The 17,098-nt window shown below is 60.2% G+C and overlaps 1 protein-coding gene across 1 annotated transcript in view; it reads left to right on the forward strand.

The window, feature by feature from the left end:
* Positions 1–11,069, forward strand: part of CARD11 (caspase recruitment domain family member 11) — a 40,000-nt gene extending 28,931 nt beyond the window's left edge. The window contains exons 15-24 of the mRNA XM_055561493.1: positions 416–617; positions 1,037–1,163; positions 3,437–3,677; positions 4,492–4,588; positions 4,945–5,040; positions 6,521–6,656; positions 7,778–7,957; positions 8,245–8,369; positions 9,524–9,639; positions 10,419–11,069. Of these exons, the coding sequence (XP_055417468.1) occupies positions 416–617; positions 1,037–1,163; positions 3,437–3,677; positions 4,492–4,588; positions 4,945–5,040; positions 6,521–6,656; positions 7,778–7,957; positions 8,245–8,369; positions 9,524–9,639; positions 10,419–10,623 (1,525 nt within the window). The 3' untranslated portion in view covers positions 10,624–11,069. The remainder of the gene's footprint in view (positions 1–415; positions 618–1,036; positions 1,164–3,436; positions 3,678–4,491; positions 4,589–4,944; positions 5,041–6,520; positions 6,657–7,777; positions 7,958–8,244; positions 8,370–9,523; positions 9,640–10,418) is intronic.
* The last annotated feature ends 6,029 nt before the right edge of the window (positions 11,070–17,098 follow it).

A 17,098-nucleotide genomic window follows, 5' to 3' on the forward strand; every position in this document is an offset into this window, starting at 1 on the left:
CTTCCCCTGACCCCTCCTCAGACCCAGAGAGAAAGGGGCTTCCTGAGGGTCACACAGCCTGGTAGAGACCAGGAACAGGACTCTGATGTCCCACTGGGCCCAGGCCCTGGGGTGACTCCCTGAAACCCGGTGAACTGTGCCCTGGGCCTGTTGGGGTGCAAGGAGGGCGGCCAGCTGTCATACCCAATGTGCACGCAGCGGGGCGCGTGTGGCACCAGGCTCACAGCGGCAGTGTCCCTGGGGCCCCTGCTTCTGGTCTGTGCCACCCCGGTGGGAGCCACTCTCCAGTTTCTCCTAAGGTGTCTGCTCCTGCGACCTGGGCCCCTGCTGAGTGTCCCAGCTGGGGGTTCTGACCACAGCTGCCTTCCCCCGCCGGCCCCCCAACCCCTCCCCCCCGTCTTCTCTCCTGCCCCAGACCCTTCCGGCCGTCGGTCACGTCCGTGGGGCATGTGCGGGGTCCCGGGCTCTCGGTGCAGCACACCACACTCAGCGGCGACAGCCTCATCTCCCAGCTCAGCTTGCTCGGGGGCAACGCCAGCGGCAGCTTCGTCCACTCCGTCAAGCCGGGCTCCCTGGCCGAGAAGGCTGGCCTCCGCGAGGGCCACCAGCTGCTGCTGGTGAGGGGGCTGGGGGCCAGGGAGGCGGCAGCTCTGTTTCCTCTGCACGCCTGCTGCTGGCAGTGCAGGGACCCCAGCCCACGTCTGCACTGAGCCGAGAATGCCTGGCCTGGAGCAGGGGGCGGGGAGGGGGCAGGCCCGTCAGCTCCTCGCCGGAAGCCCCCTCTCTGAGCCCATCTCTTCTCCAGTGTTGGCTCGAGTGTTTCTAGAGCCTGTGTGCACGCACACGCACGCTCCAGACAGTGGACGGGAGGCACGCGAACCCCCTTTCAGTGGGGGGCTTCCTGCCCTCAGCAGCACTGAGCAGGTCTTCGCTGGGGGTGGGCTTCTACTCTCGGGTGGGTGGGGCAGCCTCGCGCTCGCAGCTCTGCCCACCTCGCTGCAGAGCCCGAGCCGGACGGTGTGTCTCTGACATCCAGCTAGAAGGCTGCATCAGAGGCGAGAGGCAGAGCGTCCCCCTGGACGCGTGCACGAAGGAGGAGGCGCACTGGACCATCCAGCGGTGCAGCGGCCCGGTCACACTGCACTACAAGGTCAACCAGGAAGGTGAGGGCCCGGGCGGGGCGGGACTGGGGGCCGGGCGGGGCGGGGCCGGGGCGCGCGCCCCCCACCTCGTCTGCTCTGCAGGAGGTCTGCGAGAGGTCAGGAGGACTGAGCAGGGCAGCTGCGGGGCAGGGGGTGGGGAAGGGAGACCCACGTGTGCACACCTGCCCTGATCTCCCTGGGCCGTTGACCGGCTCTCAGTGGAAGACAGCATGTCCAGCCCCAAGCAGACTGCTGGCCGACAGCCGCGTCACTGCCTGGACACCCCCTGCTTCCCTGCCAGGCTGAGGTTTGCTTCTCCTGGGCCCTCCAGCCTTGATGTGGACACTGACTCTGGGGTGGCCACTCCAGCACCAGCTGGTCTGCTGAGCCACACCGCAGCCAAGACAGCCCGGCCTCACCCTGCCTCTTGTGTGGCCCACAGCCCTCCTGGGCAGTGTCTTCTCTCTCCCAAACTCTGAGTTCCCGTTCTCACCTCTGGGTTTTTTCTCCTGCATGATTATCTCTGCAGCTGGATCTTATTTTTAACCGCCAGGGCTCATGAATGTTTCAACAGAGCATAAATAGCCACTCTAGCCGTTCCCCACTGCCGCCTGCCTGCCCGCGCTCCTTCCCGGCAGCACCGGGTCCATGCGGAAGATGGTAATGATGCTCTGTCCCCAAACACGGTGCCAGCCTCCTGCTCCCACGGGCGGGCAGGCGGGCTCCTCCGCTCTGCCAGGCCTGGCGTCCCAGCCCAGCAGCAAGCCTCCGGGCACAGCCCTGCCTGCCGGCCCCAGGGTCACAGGATGCGGGGTGAGGCGCGCCCCTGGCTTTGCGCAGCAGCAGAGCCCTGCAGTGAAAGCATTCCCTCTGGCAGGATCCCGTTCAGGGGGCCTGTCCTCCCAGGTGGGCTGGTGTTACCTCCTACCAGGGCGGTGGGAAGGGCCCGAGTGGGGACCCCCATCTCCCCAAGAGACGCGATCAGATAGGCCTCCTGGCCTGAGTCTCCCTGGCGTGTGAGGTGCGGGCATTTGGCGAGCTCCTTTGGGGTCCGGCTGTTAGGACTGTTTTAGCTTCTGCTGTGTTCCGGCTCTCTGCGTGTGGGGCTGATTTCAGGATTTATGTTATGGATTTATGCCTTGGACATTTGCTGGAAGTTTACTACATTTATTGTATTCATGGCATTATGCCCTTTTTCCTTCCAAAGCATTCATAAAATTTTACACTAAAGGACGAAGGTGTTAACTAAGGTTTAAAACACGTGCCGTGGTCTTACCACTTTGGAAAACCATTTGGCAGTATCTACTCAGGCTAAATGTGGGCTTCCCCAGCGGCCTAACGATACAGAATCCACCTGCCGTGCAGGAGATGGAAGAGATGTAGGTTCAGTCCCTGGGCTGGGAAGATTCCCCTGGAGGAGGCCATGACAACCCACTCCAGTGTCCTTGCCTGGAAAGTCCCATGGACAGAGGAGCCTGGTGGGCTACAGTCCATGGGGTCACAAAGAGTCAGACGCATCTGAGCCCACACACGTGCAGTGAAGCTAATGTACAGTCAGTGAGCTAGTGATCCCGCTTCTGTGTATACCGTCAAGGGAAATGAGTACATTCATCCGCAGAGGTGTCAGAGTGCTCGTCACAGAGTTGTCCGTGATAGCCAGACTCTGGGAACGGCACACACGTGCACACCAGAGAGGGGAGGAAGCAGCAGCCCCCGGAATACTCCACAGCAACGGAAAAGAGCACCCCACGGGCGTCACAGCGCACAGAGGACGCAGACACGGAAGAGCGCGCCTGCTTCCCTTATGTGACGTGAGGCAGAGCTGCCTGTGCGCTGGCAGGCCGCGTGCTGGTTGCCCCGCAGGCTTCTTAGCGGTGGTTACCCAGGCGTAGAGATTTGTGAAAACCCATCATGCTGAATACTTAAGGACGATGAGGTTTTCTGCATATAAGTTACATTTCAATTAAAGAAAATATGATAAAACACAAGCCCAGTGTATGGCTGGTGAGGAACAGAGATCACAGCACATCTGAGGGCCCTCCGGGTAGGCCACCCAGTGCCCCACCAGCTTCCTAGGTTTGTTACAACTTGGGTATAAAATTTCGCCCTGAGCTTCTTGGCAGCCAAGGCAAAGAGGGAAGCGCACCAGTGACTCAGCTGCTCACTCCTCGGGGAGGACAGACGTTTCCCTGACCGTGAACCCTAGGAGGCCTGCACCCCAGGGCGTCTTCTGGCTGTGGCCTGGCAGCAGGAGGCCCTCTGCCAACAGCTTGAACCCCCTCCTCCTCCCGCAGGGTACCGGAAGCTGCTAAAGGACATGGAGGAGGGCCTGATCACGTCGGGGGACTCCTTCTACATCCGGCTGAACCTAAACATCTCCAGCCAGCTGGACGCCTGCTCCATGTCCCTGAAGTGCGACGACGTGGTGCACGTCCGCGACACCATGTACCAGGACAAGCACGAGTGGCTGTGTGCGCGGGTCGACCCCTTCACGGACCACGACCTGGACATGGGCACCATCCCCAGCTACAGCCGGTGAGGCCAGAACCGGCGGGGCCGAGGGGGCTCGTGGGGAGCCTGTGCCTGCTGACTGGTGACCCCCGCCCGCCGCAATTCCCTCCTCCTCTGTGAAGCCCTCTGTGCCTCCAGAAGGGCTTCCCTGGTGGCTTGGTGATCAAGAATCTGCCTCCCAATGGAGGACATGTGGGTTTAATCCCTGGCTTGGGAAGATCCCCTGGAGAAGGCAGTGGCAACCCACTCCAGTATTCTTGGCTGGAGAATCCCATGGACAGAGGAGCCTGACGGGTTACAGTCTATAGAGGCACAAAGAGTCAGGCACGACCTAGCAGCTGAACAGCAACTGCCTCCGTGGACATTGTTTTCTTAAATCCTGCTGCTTCACCAATTCCCAGAACACCCTCTTTCCATCCTTGCTGGACACTTAGAGCCTGAGTTTATGCTTCTCCATCTCCCACCTCCCCAGCATCATTCCGTAATTATACGGCAGTAGCCGCCAAGGGCTGAGCATCATCTTCCCCCTGGTCAGACGTCCCAGGCACCTATAAATTATCAAGAGACTCCAGCTCTGTTGCCCAGGCCAGCCCTGCAAGGCCAGCAAGAGTAGACCCAGTTTACAGATGAGGAAACTGAGGCTCAGAGAAGTTAAGCGCCTTTACCCAGGCACCAGGATGAGTCAGTGCCTGAGAGGGTTCAGACCCAGATGTTCGGTGCCCAGTCCTCCCTGGGGCTCAGAGCTCACAGCCTGCAGAGAGCCCCCTGCCCCAGCTAGGCTCCCGCCGGCTTCCCCGGGTCCAGCCCCTGAGGCTCCGCCCTCCCTTTGCCTCCCCAGGGCCCAGCAGCTCCTCCTGGTCAAGCTGCAGCGCCTGATGCACCGGGGCAGCCGGGAGGAGGCCGACACGGCCCACCACACGCTGCGGGCCCTCCGGGTAGGTCACCCACACCCCGCCAGCGTCACCCCGCCTCCCGGGGGCTTTCTGGAGGGGATCCCAGGCAGGAGCCACCAGTCCAGCTGGGATGATGGACCACAGGGGACTGGGTTCCTCAGGAAAAGGGGGGCCCCCAGAAGGAGGCCCACGTCTGTGCCCTCGCCCAGCCGCAATCTCTGCTGGAACAAGTCCTCAGGCCCCTCTCACCCCCAGAGCTCACTCCTGCATCCGGGACGCTTTGATCCACGCCAAGCGCCTTCCCGCGTCTGCCCAGGGTGGGGCTGGGCAGGAGGGGGGCCATCTCCTGCTCTCACCAGCCCGTAGGAGGCTCTGACCGGTCGATCACCTGGTTTCAGAACACCCTGCAGCCCGAAGAACCGCTCCCCACCACGGACCCCCGGGTCAGTCCCCGCCTCTCCCGAGCAAGCTTCCTGTTCGGCCAGCTCCTTCAGGTAAAGCGCTCACACCTGCCGGCCTCGGCGCCTGCACCGCTTGCCGCGGCCCGGCTCTCTCCTGCCGAGAAGCGGAGGCTGTGTGTCCACCGCGCCTCGCGTCCCCTGCCCCACTTCTCCTCACAGTGACGGGGTCGGGGGGCTACTCTGTGCCTGTAGAAAGCAGACCCCACGTCCATAAAAGATGGAGCACGCTTAGGGCTAAAAGAAGCTTGGACGCCTTAGCTGTTCAGATATTCATAGAAAAGTCAGGAGGAGAGACAGACCTTCCAGAGATCCTGGTCAGTTTAGTCTGTCAGATTCAGCATTAAATTGATCTCTGAGCATCCCAGTAGCCCAGGAGAAAGGGGATTTCCAGCAGATTCTTTAACTCTTATCTGAAGCCAAAATGTTTTAGCTCTTTGTGACCAGAAAGAATTTTTCCCTCATACTTGATTCTAAAAGGTTTTTTTTTCGGGAGGGTGCGTGGATCATTATACGAGGAACAATGAACAGCCTATGGGTGGCATACTCAGAAGCGATCTCATATGAACGTAAGCATCTGTGCAGCCTTTTTCTCTGTCGCCGGTCGGCAGAAGCCGAGAGTTGTGTTAAGAAGTCGTCCCGCGAGGACGCTCCTGAGCGGGCGCTGTGCTAGTTAGGCCCCAGTGGAGCCGGCGTGCCGCGTACCGCTCCGTCCTCGTGTTGGAACATAGGAAACCCAGAGAAACGGTTGACGGTGTGACCCCGAAGCCCAGGTAGAGGCGGACAGGTAGCAGAAAGACACTCATGGAGGTGGAGGGGCGCCCTGGTGAGGTCAGAGTCACAGGGAGGCAGGACCACGTGAGACCACGCGTTATTGTGCCCGCACGTCACACGAGTCCACACCCCTGAGCTTTGGGATGACCTGCTCAAAGGCTGGTTAATAACCAAGCGGGGCTGACAGCCCAGTGCCCTGGCCCTTCCTTCTCGCAGAAGGAGGGCGTGAAGGGATTCAGAGCACTGCCCGCTGCGGGGCGTCCCTTCCCACCCTCCGGGACTCCATTCTGAGTCGTAGCCGGGCGCAGGCACCCCCCAGAAGACTCGTGGACCCCGGGAGGGAGGTGATGTCACCTGCATCCACCCTCCAGGTAGGCCGTCTGTGGGCGGTCCTGCCAGTGCGGGCTCCCAGACATGGGCCTTGGGCAGCCGGAGCACGCCAGACCCCGCGGTGCCTGCGGACCCCCAAGTGTGGTCGGGATTGTAGGGGGCTCCAGTGAGGGCCTGCCTGGGACCAGCGCCCCGGCAGGTCTCGTCCAGCCAGGAAAGCGGGCGTGGGCGTGTATCCACTTACTTGCCCACTGACAGCGTCCCAGACCGCTGAAGACCTTGTGCCGCCGGCTGGGTGTCCCCTGTCTTCGGGGGGTGGAGGGGGGGCCAGGCCCTGAGGCAGAGCTGGGATCTGAGTGGAGGTCTCCTGAGCCGGGGCAGGCCATCCCCACGCCCTCCCCTCTGTCCCCAGTTCGTCAGCAGGTCCGAGAACAAGTACAAGCGGATGAACAGCCACGAGCGGGTGCGAATCGTCTCGGGGAGCCCACGGGGCAGCCTGGCCCGGTCCTCACTGGACGCCACGAAGCTCCTGACCGAGAAGCAGGAAGGTGCTCATACCCAGCTGCCTCAGGGTCTGGGTGGGCCAAGGGGGTCCCCAAGAGCAGGACTGAGCCGCCCGGGGAGGAGCCGCCCTCCTGGGCAGTGTCCTGCCGAGCTCCCCCACCACTGATGCCCCCTGCAGCTGGTTGGAGCACAATCATTGTTGTTTAGTCACCAAGTCCTGACTCTTTGTGACCCCATGGACTGCAGCTCTCCAGCCTTCCCGGTCCTTCACCATCTCCCAGACTTTGCTCAAACTCATGTCCATTGAGTTGCTGATGCCGTCCAACCGTCTCGTCCTCTGTCGTCCCCTTCTCCTCCTGCCCTCAATCTTTCCCAGCATCAGGGTCTTTTCCAGTGAGTCAGTTCTTCGAATCAGGTGGCCCAGGTATTGGAATTTCAGCTTCAGCTTCCAATGAATATTCAGGACTGATTTCCTTTAGAATTGACTGGTTTGATCTCCTTGCAGTGCAAGGGACTCTCAACAGTCTTCTCCAGAACCACAGTTCGAAAGCATCAATTCTTTGGCGCTCTGCCTTCTTTATGGTCCAGCATCTGTACATGAGATGATTACTGATAAACCATAGCCCAGACGCCCATGTTAATTGGAGCTGTTTGCTACGGAGCCTTTACTTACTGATTCCCGTCTGAGCACCTCCTGCCATTTATCCCAAAGCTGGCGAGAGGCCGCTCGGTGCACAGTCCCCTGGGGCAGACCCTGCTGGTGGGGCCCAGACCTCCCACCCGCCTCCTGGGGCCAGGGTGGCCCTGGCGCTGGTGCTCCCAAGGGCCAGGGCGCCTCTGCAGTCCAGCCTCAGTCCAAGGCCCTCCGTCGAGAGCTGAGCAGCGGGAGTATGTTCCAGGCTTGCTGTCTGCCTCCTGCCACCGCTGCCCCTCCTGGTCCGGGGGCCGGGCCATCTGCCTGCTGGCCCAGCGCTGCCACCCCAGCTCCCAAAACGGCCCTGCCCCCGGGTCAGGCCATCCCAGGCCTCGGGCGTGCATCGCTGTGTGCAGTGCTTTTAAGATGTCCTCCCCCAACCCCCAAATGGTTTTCAAGACTCTGTGGGGCCAGGAGGGCCCCCGGGTGCCCCGGCCCAGCCATAACCAGCCCTTGCCTGCCCCCTCCCAGAGCTGGACCCAGAGAGCGAGCTGGGCAAGAACCTCAGCCTGATCCCCTACAGCCTGGTGCGCGCCTTCTACTGCGAGCGCCGCCGGCCCGTCCTCTTCACGCCCACCATGCTGGCCAAGGCGCTGGTCCAGAAGCTGCTCAACTCCGGGGGTGCGATGGAGTTCACCATGTGCAAGCCAGGTGAGCCCCCACAGGCAACCCCCACCCCTTCTCCTGCCCACCGTCGTCCCCCCTGCCCCTCCATCAAGGGCTCCAGAGCAGCTGGAAGGGTGCAGACAGCGGGCTGCCGTGGAGAGTGTAAAGTGCGTTCCCGACCTTGCCCTCAGTTGAGAAGCTTCAGGGTCTAAATGCGGCAGAAAGGGACCGACAGGCAGCTCCGTGGAGCCCAGGAAGCAGGGCAGAGCCCAGACGGGACAGTGGGCCTGAGACCCCCGAGCTGCCCTCAGGACCGGCCCCTCCTCCCGCAGATGTCGTTACGAGAGACGAGTTCCTCAGGAAGCAGAAGACGGAAACCATCATCCACTCGCGGGAGAAGAACCCCAACACCTTCGAGTGCGTGGTCCCCGCCCACATCGAGGCCGTGGCGGCCAAGGTGAGGAGGGCTGGAGGCTGGCGGGGCTGGCTCTGACAGGCACTTACATTTGGAACCCCCTTTTATTTATGTCTTTTTTTTTAGTAATTTTATGTCTGTATTTTCGCTCGTTTATTGGCTGTGCTGGGTCTTCATGCCTGTGCAGGCTTTTCTCCAGTTGCAGTGCTCTGACTTGTCACTATGATGGCTTCTCTTCTTGCAGAGCACGGGCCCTAGGGCACCTGGGCTTCAGTGGTTTTGGCTCCCAGGCTCTAGAGCACAGGCTCATGTGGGATCCTCCCGGATCAGGGATCGAACCCCTTCTTCTGCATTGGCAGGCAGATCCTTTACCTCTGGGCCACCAGGGAAGCCCTCCCCTTTCTCTTTCTGATGGCTTCCTGGTGCTGGTCCTCGGTCCACGTTGTTCTGGCATGTGTGTGCGCCTGGCTCTGATAATAGGGGCTAGAGGTAGCAAGCGAGTGGGCAACAGGGACCCTGTTCTCCAAACTGGGGAGATGGACCATCAGGAGTGTTGTTGGCAGGGGTGCAGGAAAGCTGTCTACAGGCAGTTTGGAATCTTCTGGACTCGGGCTTCACGACCCTGGCCGGCCCTGAGCACAGAGGTATTCCTCGATCTGGGTCTGAACAAAGGCGGGGTTCTCAGTCTCTGTGGGGCAGTGACTGGGTGCAGCAGGAGCAGGCATCCAGCCGGGAACTCTGCATTGTGCCACGCAGCCGACGGCCACTCCCGTGCCGTGCCGCCTTGTCACGCTGATCGGAGCTCGGGCAGAGCTGGCAGCCAGCCTTGAACAGTTAGTTGGGTATTAAAGTTCAGGGAACTCTGACAGCTGGGGTGGATGGGAAATAGTGGGCAGGGTTGGAACTGAGATCGTTTCCGCTGCAAAGGAGACTGCATTCAAGAATCTGTGCTGTTAGGAGTCCAGGAGCGGCTATACTGTCGAGACAGGGGAGCGGTGACCGGAAGGGCGTGGGGGCCGGGAGATGGCCATTTCTGCCACTGGACCTGGGGGCTGGTTCCACCGGCATGCTCAGTTTGTGGCAGTCCACTGAGCTTGCCCCCAGCTCTGCCCCATGGAGCCTGGCCCTGCCCCAGGCGCCCGGGTGGGCTGGCATGGCGGTGGGCCCCCGGTGACCGCCGGCTGCTGTACCTACAGAACAAGCACTGTCTGCTGGAGGCAGGGATCAGCTGCACCAGAGACCTGATCAAGTCCCGAATCTACCCCATCGTGCTCTTTGTCCGCGTGTCAGAGAAGAACATCAAGAAGTTCCGGTAGGTCTCCGGGACCCCCGCCCCGGGTCCCCCACTCCCCAAGCTCTGGTGTTCCCAGGAAGAGCAGCTGACTGTGTCCAGCACACCCCCACCCCCTGAATATCCCTTTAGTGTCTGTCTCAGTCCAGGGGACATGGCCCTCGTCCCAACAATGAAGACAGTAACACACACACACACACACTGTCCCGGGAGGGTGAGCACCAGGGGCCCCAGGTGGTCTGGGAAGCCAACACCTCCGGAGCAGGCGCACCACAGCGAGGCCAGGCCCAGACCACACCAGGCCTTGTGGGACATGATGTTCCATGAAATAAGCCAGACAGAGAAAGGCAACTGCTGCATGATTTCCCTTGTCTGAGGGCCCTCAGGAAGTCAGACACAGGCAGAAAGTAGAAGGGTGGGTGCCAGGGGCTGAGAGGGAGGGTGGAGAATGATGGTTTAATGCACAGAGTTTCAGTTTTACATGAAAAAGTTATGGAGATGGAGGCACATCCATGTGAATCACTTAACCACTGCTGAACCATACCCTTAAAAATAGTCAAGATGAGAGATTTTGTTTTCAATGAACTTGATCACAATTAAAAATTAAAATGGACCTATTTTTTTAAAAAACAAGTCCGCACCTCTAAGAATTCCCTGATGAAGAGAATAAAAGGGCACAAGAGACGGTGCAGAAACCCAGGGAGGGCGGCGGGGACGGGGAGGGGCGGGGCGGGCGCGGCCAAGCCACGCCCCGCAGCCTGGCCCACCGGTGTGCGTCTCCCCTCCCGCGCCATCTGCAGGAAGATGCTGCCACGGCCCGAGACGGAGGACGAGTTCCTGCGCCTGTGCCGGCTGAAGGAGAAGGAGCTGGAGGCGCTGCCCTGCCTGTACGCCACGGTGGAGGCCGACATGTGGGGCAGCGTGGAGGAGCTGCTGCGCGTCATCAAAGACAAGATCGCCGAGGAGCAGCGCAAGACCGTCTGGGTGGACGAGGACCAGCTGTGAGGCGGGGCTACCGCCGAGTCTGAGCGGGACTCGGGGCCGGGTGTCCGGATCCCGAGGGGCGAGGGACACCCTGCCGCCTCCACGGCCTGGGGCAGGGGGTGCTCCGTCCTCCTGATTAGGGAGCCCCTCCAGGGAGCCCCGGGGCAGACGTGTCCCTGAAGGGAGCAGGGAGCCAGTCTTCACCCAGCGCTGACCTGCTGAGTCGGGCAGCCAGTGCTGGCCTGACCGGGGAGACAGGACTCCCCCAGGAAGGACACAGCCGGGTGGGAGGCCGGCGGCCCCTGGAACTGGGACAGCAGTTGAATGTAACGCGTGGAACAAGAGGGCTGCCAGTTGGGCGGGGGCCCGAAAGCCAGGCATCCCCCAGCCCTCTGGACACAGGAGAGGCGCATTCCCAGGCAGAAGGGGAGTGTGCCATGCTGTTATTTTTCTTGCATTAAAATGTCTCTATTTCCTTATTTTCAACCGTTTGATAGTTTGCTTCCCTGGTGGCTCCGCTTGTAAGAAATCCATCCACAATGCGGGAGACCTGGGTTCCATCCCTGGGTTGGGAAGAACCCCTGGAGAAGGGACTGTCTACCCACTCCGGTATTCTGGCCTGGAGAATTCCATGGACTGTATAGTCCATGGAGTCCCAAAGAGTCGGACACAACTGAGCGACTTTCACTTCCACTTTGAGGGACTTTCAGCTCTTGCAGCCTTCCTAGCTGCAAACCACCCCCAGCAAGCTCAGTTCAGGCTCCGAGTCATATGCAGGGTGAAGGTGGGGTGACGACACACCCCAGTTTTCCCAGGACACCTGATTTACATCTGGGTTTGGGGTTAATAACTAATAGCACCCTCTGACTAAGATGTGTCCTGATTTGGATGATGCATCATACCTGGGACAGGCCCCTCTTTCACGGGCTGCCTAGAAGGTCTCACTGTCCACACCCCTAAGTTGGACATGACAGAGCAGGCACACACACACACAGCAAGAGCCAGCAGGCAATGCTTCCTCCAGAACAAGCCCAAGTTGGATGTGCCAGGTCTGGAGAGGCCATGATTCCTGTGGTCCCACTGAGATTATCTAGGGCCAGATAAGCTGCCGCACAAGGAGACGGGGAGCTGGAGGGTCTTCCCCTTCTATCTTTCTCTACGAGAAACAGTAAATTTTCCCCAAGCCCGGGCAATCGTGTTTCCACTTAGAAACCATTGCCTCCTCCTAAGTACTTAGAGCCAACGGGGACAGATGTGACTGGAAAAGAGTCCCGGAGTAAAAGGCCTGCTGATTTATTTATATTATTTAACTGCAGAATTCTCAAGCTTGTGCAGAATAATCAAAGCGGCAGCTTGCATATAATTGGGGGTGGTGGGGGCACGTGGACAAAGCGGGTGAAGACAGGCCACGCTTGAAAGACCGTGAGAGAATTTGCAGTGCGTCTTTTCCCCAAGTAATCTTCGCCGGGATGCCGGCTGCAGGGTTGTATGTATGTTAATGAGCTGGGATGGGAGGAGAGGAGAGAAGGGTGAGTTCTGTGGTCTCTCCCTGGGTGAAAGCAGACGAAGCTGGGGTTTGGTCCCCTGGGGTGTTGGGCCCCGTGAGGATTTCCAAGGAGACCCCTGACATCATCTGCTCAAGCGCCGGGCTCCCATTTGTCAGCTGCCAACAGCTCAGCAACAGGCAGCTCCCCTAGCTGCCTGGGAAGGAGAGAGGGGTCTGGGGGTCTGGGCAGTGGGGGTGCTGCACTGAGCTCTCTGTGAAGCCTGGCTGTGGCTCAAATCGTCAGAGCGGGACCTGCAAATGGAGTGTTCCCTTTGGAGCCATCCCAGGACTCAGGAAGGCTGCCCTGAACCGCACAGAACCGCACAGTGGGGCTTGCTGCCCACCCAGCGAGCCCGAGCCCCAGGCTCTGGGAGGGGCCCTGTACTAGGCAGGTAACACCAGCGTGAATGCTTGGTCCACCTCCAAGGGCACCAGCCGTGCAGCTCAGAGCCCCGGAAAGTGTGTTACATGTGTACACCCACACTTTTCTAGGGAGAATTCCAGGCTTCTTCAGATTCCTAAGGGGTCCTATAATTCCTTCCCCCCAGCCCCTCGCCAAATTAAGAACCATTGCTCTTGAGTTGGGCGAATATTAACAACTACTTTTGAGCTCCTGCACTGTGCCAAGCACTTTATAAACGTTCTCTTGCTTACTGTCCCCAAACTCTTCTCCATGTTATAAAGAAGAAAATTGAGGTTCAGAGAGGTGAAGTCACCTGACCAAGGTCACACGGCTGACAGCCAGAACCCCGCCCAATCCTGGCTGATTGGCTGCCTGCAGGCCCTGGTTGGATCTTCCAGTTCAGAGGTCCCATCTGGGGCCCTGGTGGCCTCGGTGAGCTTCTGCTCTGCTCCTCCAGCGAATGGGGAAATGGTGGGCGTCCAGGGCAGTATCTGGACTGGGGCCAGGCCAGCGGTTGGATCAAGAAGACGCGGGCTTCCTCTTGGGGACCGAGGCAGCCTTCTGCCCTGCAGTGCCACCTGGGCTGGCGCTGGGTGTCTGCCTCCCCAGGCCGCTATCTGGGGACACTAGTGGGGGACGCGGGAGGGGAGTGTCTGGGCTCCGGTGTCGTCACGCTGCCCTGAACTCCGAGGGCCTCGCTCCTCCTGTACCTGTGTCCCCGGTTCCCTAGCCCCCTGCCGGGGTCTGTCTCTGGCAGCCCCGCCAAGTCAACCAGGATGCTGTGGCTGCTTGACTGATGGGATAGCCCGACTCCCAGCACCCTGCCCCTACCCCCTCTTTCACCCAGAATCTTCTGCAGGGGTTCCAGCAACTTCCAGAAAGCCTGGCCCCAGAGAAACCAGATTTCCCCGCTCCAGCTGAGACTGAATCCTAGCTTTCCGTTTCAATTTCAAACTCCAGGAACCCAAACCGAAAGCAACAGGAAGTGCCCCCCAGCCCCGCCCCCGCCCTCTTGGCTCCCAACCCCCTCACCCAGGCCCCATCCTCCTGGAGTCACCAGGCTACGTGTTGCTGGGGAGATAGAGCCCAAGAAAAACATCATCCTCAAGGGGCCGTGAGCAGCTTCAAGGAGGCCGTAAGTGCAGAACACCTCCCAGCCCAGCCCGAAGCGGCCATGGGTCACGGCGACCGTCACCTGCAAGGGACTGGGAGCCTCAGAAGGGAGAGTCTTTGAGAAAGACGTGTGGTTCATCCTCGTTTCTAGTCTGGAATTTTTGTACCTGTTTTTAATAAAGCATTCAGAGGTCAGAAGCCACACGTTGTAAGAGGCCATCCTTACAATTCTCAGCTCTGCCGGTCCCCACCCCCTACTCACAGGAAACCGCCCTTCTTGGGTCTGAGCCTCCCCGGTCCTCACGCACAGACAGGCAGGACCCGTTCCTAGCCCCACTCTGTTCCACGACCCAGAACACATTATTCACACTGTTCTCTGCTCGCTGTATTTTTCCCCCCTTTTTACTGAAGCATGTGTCTGGGGACACTCACAGCTCTCTAGTGTCCCTGTCTGGACCCGTCATTTCCTCGGCCGCCCCCATCAACGACCCCAGGAACAGCTGTGCCCTGCACCCCGCTACCCGGAGTCCCCGCAAGACATGCTCCCCAGAGAGGGGTTTGCAGGGGCGGCTTCCCTCCCCCGGGGCCACACCGCCCTCCCCAGGGGGGCTTCCGCTGCTGACAGCCCTGCTCTCTGCTCCCAGACCCCCTCCATTCCAGCCCCCCTGACCCGCAGGGGCCGCTGGCGTCTGGGGGACCCTCTCGACACCACCCTCTAGCCGGGGCCACAGTCTGCAGTCCCGACACCCTGACGTCTGGTGCTGCTCTTGCCTGCAAAAGGGTGTGCGTGCTTTGTGAGCTGTGAGCGCACCCAGGGGCTCAGGGGCGGCCTTTGGTGCTGGGACCCAGGTCCATCTCCACGAGACACACACTGGCCCCGCCCCCATCCTCTCGAAACAGTCGTCCACACAGGCCCCAAACTGAATCGACCCCTTCGCCCCACCCTCCCCCTGACTCGGTCACTCAGCCAGACACCTGGCTCCCCTTCTCTGTTTCGGTCTCTGTCTCCCTATCACACACGCATCACCACGTTCTCAGTCACTTCACCTTGTTGATTAAACTCTCTACTCCCTGCCAAATCCACTGGCCTCTCCCGTGTCCCACGGCCACCACCATGGTCCAGGTGGACCTCGTCTCTCCTGGGACGACGAGGACACCCCCCCACGCGACACGTACCACACCGAGCCACGCCAGCCCTCTGGTGTTTCCTCTGGATGCTGGGGCCTCACACACTGTTCCTCTTCTCTGAAGCACTTCCTTGCCCTCTGCCTGACCAGCTCCCTCTCATTCATCAGGTGTCACCGAACCACCTGGGGGAGAGGCGTCTCCCTTCTACACCCCGTCACCCTCTTCATCCCACCTTTGGAATGACTCTGTCGTCTGTCTTGACCTCTTGACTGTGAGCTGCTCAAGGGCAGGGAGTACGCACGTCTCATTCACTCCTCGCCTCCAACGCCCCGGGGCTGGCAGCCTGCCAGGATTGGACGCACGAGAAAGCAAGTCATTGCATTCCATCAGAGTTTTCCAGGGTCCAGCAAGGATGTGATGGGCTTCTCAGGTGGTGCTAGAAGTAAAGGATCTGCCTGAAATGTAGGAGAGCTGGGTTCAATCCCTGGGTCAGGAAGATCCCCTGGAGAAGGAAAATGGCAACCCACCCCAGTATTCTTGCCTGGAGAATCCCATGGACAGAGGAGCCTGGCAGGCTACAGTCTAGGGGGTCACAAAGAGTCAGACACGACTGAGACGACTTGGCATGCACGCAAGCAAGGATGTACAAGAGTGATGTGGGCCAGAGTAAGGCAACAGGTGGGGACCATGGCAACCGGGGAAACACACAATCCATCTAAGAGCGGCCGCTGGAACTCAGCCCCAATTGCTTGGTTCCAGTTAGGAAGCAAGCTCTGTCTTGCCAGATCCTCTGATCATTCAACCGGGGTGACTCCCAAGTTCCTGCAGAGTCTAGACCAGCCTGAGTCAGGTGTCCGCCCCTGCTTTGACCAGCCATGGGCACTGGCAGGCCGGGGTTGGGGGACTTGCCATTTGTAGAGGGGTCGTAAGTGGGGGTCCCTCAAAGACCCTGACCACTCTGTAATTCCGGCTTTCCTCATGGCCTTAGGCTGTGGAGGAGAAAACAATAATCCAAGAAAGACACCAGAGATCATTTACCACGTGGGCCGCTCACAGGCGCAGCTCAGAGATGACAGTAAGCGGCGCACGGCTGATCCCCTCCGTGGCCCTCCCTTGGCTCACAGCTGACTTTTCTCTGGATCCAATCGTGTTGTTGAATTTTTATGCATCTTTTTTTTTTAATGTAAACTGAAGGCAGAGGTCACTTTTGCTCTCGAGGCTCGTGGGGGTCTCCAGGGAGCTGCCCCCGCCCCTGTGGGCTTCTCCTAAAGGGCCAAGTCCTGCCCCTGCAGGCTGGGGTCGGGTGTGGTTGGCCAGCCCAACAGCTCCCCGGCCTCTCGTTAGCAGAGCTCTGTTGATGGATGAAGTGGCAACAGCAGGGCTGGGGAGCCGCGGCCACACTGGCCAGCCAGCCTGCGCTCACATCGATTCGCCATCACCTCCCTTTAGTTATCTGCTCGCGCCCACCTCCAAGCCTGGTGGGGATAGCCGCTTTGGGGGGCCCTAGACCTCCGATCTCAAAAAAAGACCCTCCAAACTAGCCAATGAGCGCCTCCCTCGGACCAGCACGCCTACTGTGTACTGGGCACCTTCCCCTACGTCATTTCCAAACCTGGCATCCATCTGTGCCCACAGGAAATATCACCCCGTTTAACAGATGGGGAACCTGAGACTGGGAGGGGCCTTGCCGCCACCCCTCCAGCTCAGGAAGGGGCGGATCTGAGACTTGAAAGGGAAACCTCAGGACACCAGTCTCAGCTACCGGGTCGGGGGGGGGGGGCTTCCAGCTGTGAACTCACCAGGAGCTGATATCAGGCTCCAATTTAGGGGCAGGGGTCAAGGTCAGACAAAAGTCAGGAAGACTGGAGTGCTCGTGGGGGAGCACCGAAGAGGGAGAGGGCTCCCCTCCCCCCTGCACAGGTCACAGGGGTCGCCGAGATGCAGGTGGGTTTACCTCCATCCGTCTTGTCCCCTCATCGGTCACCCATCCATGCTGACCCCACACCCCTCACCCCCTGCACTGGCCCTGGTACCAACAAAGCCCCCAGCCCCCAGGAGCTCCCGGGGGCCTGGGTCCCTGGGTCCTGGGCTTGCCCTCCCCGGCGGAACTGTGCGGGCAGGAAGTCTGGGTCTCTCAGGCGTAGGGGGAACCCTGCGCGGCTGCTGCCCGGGAAGGGGGTGAGCAGAGAGGGGGGCGTGCAGGAGAAAGAGGAGAGGAGGGTTTGGGCTTTCTGGTTTGTTTGGATTCTAAAATTAGCTGCTGGCGAGTGAGGGGGCCGAGGGCTCACACCCGCTCTCAGCCCAGG

Source organism: Bubalus kerabau, chromosome 23 (genome assembly GCF_029407905.1).
Source record: "Bubalus kerabau isolate K-KA32 ecotype Philippines breed swamp buffalo chromosome 23, PCC_UOA_SB_1v2, whole genome shotgun sequence".
In the NCBI taxonomy this organism is placed as follows: Eukaryota; Metazoa; Chordata; class Mammalia; order Artiodactyla; family Bovidae; genus Bubalus; species Bubalus kerabau.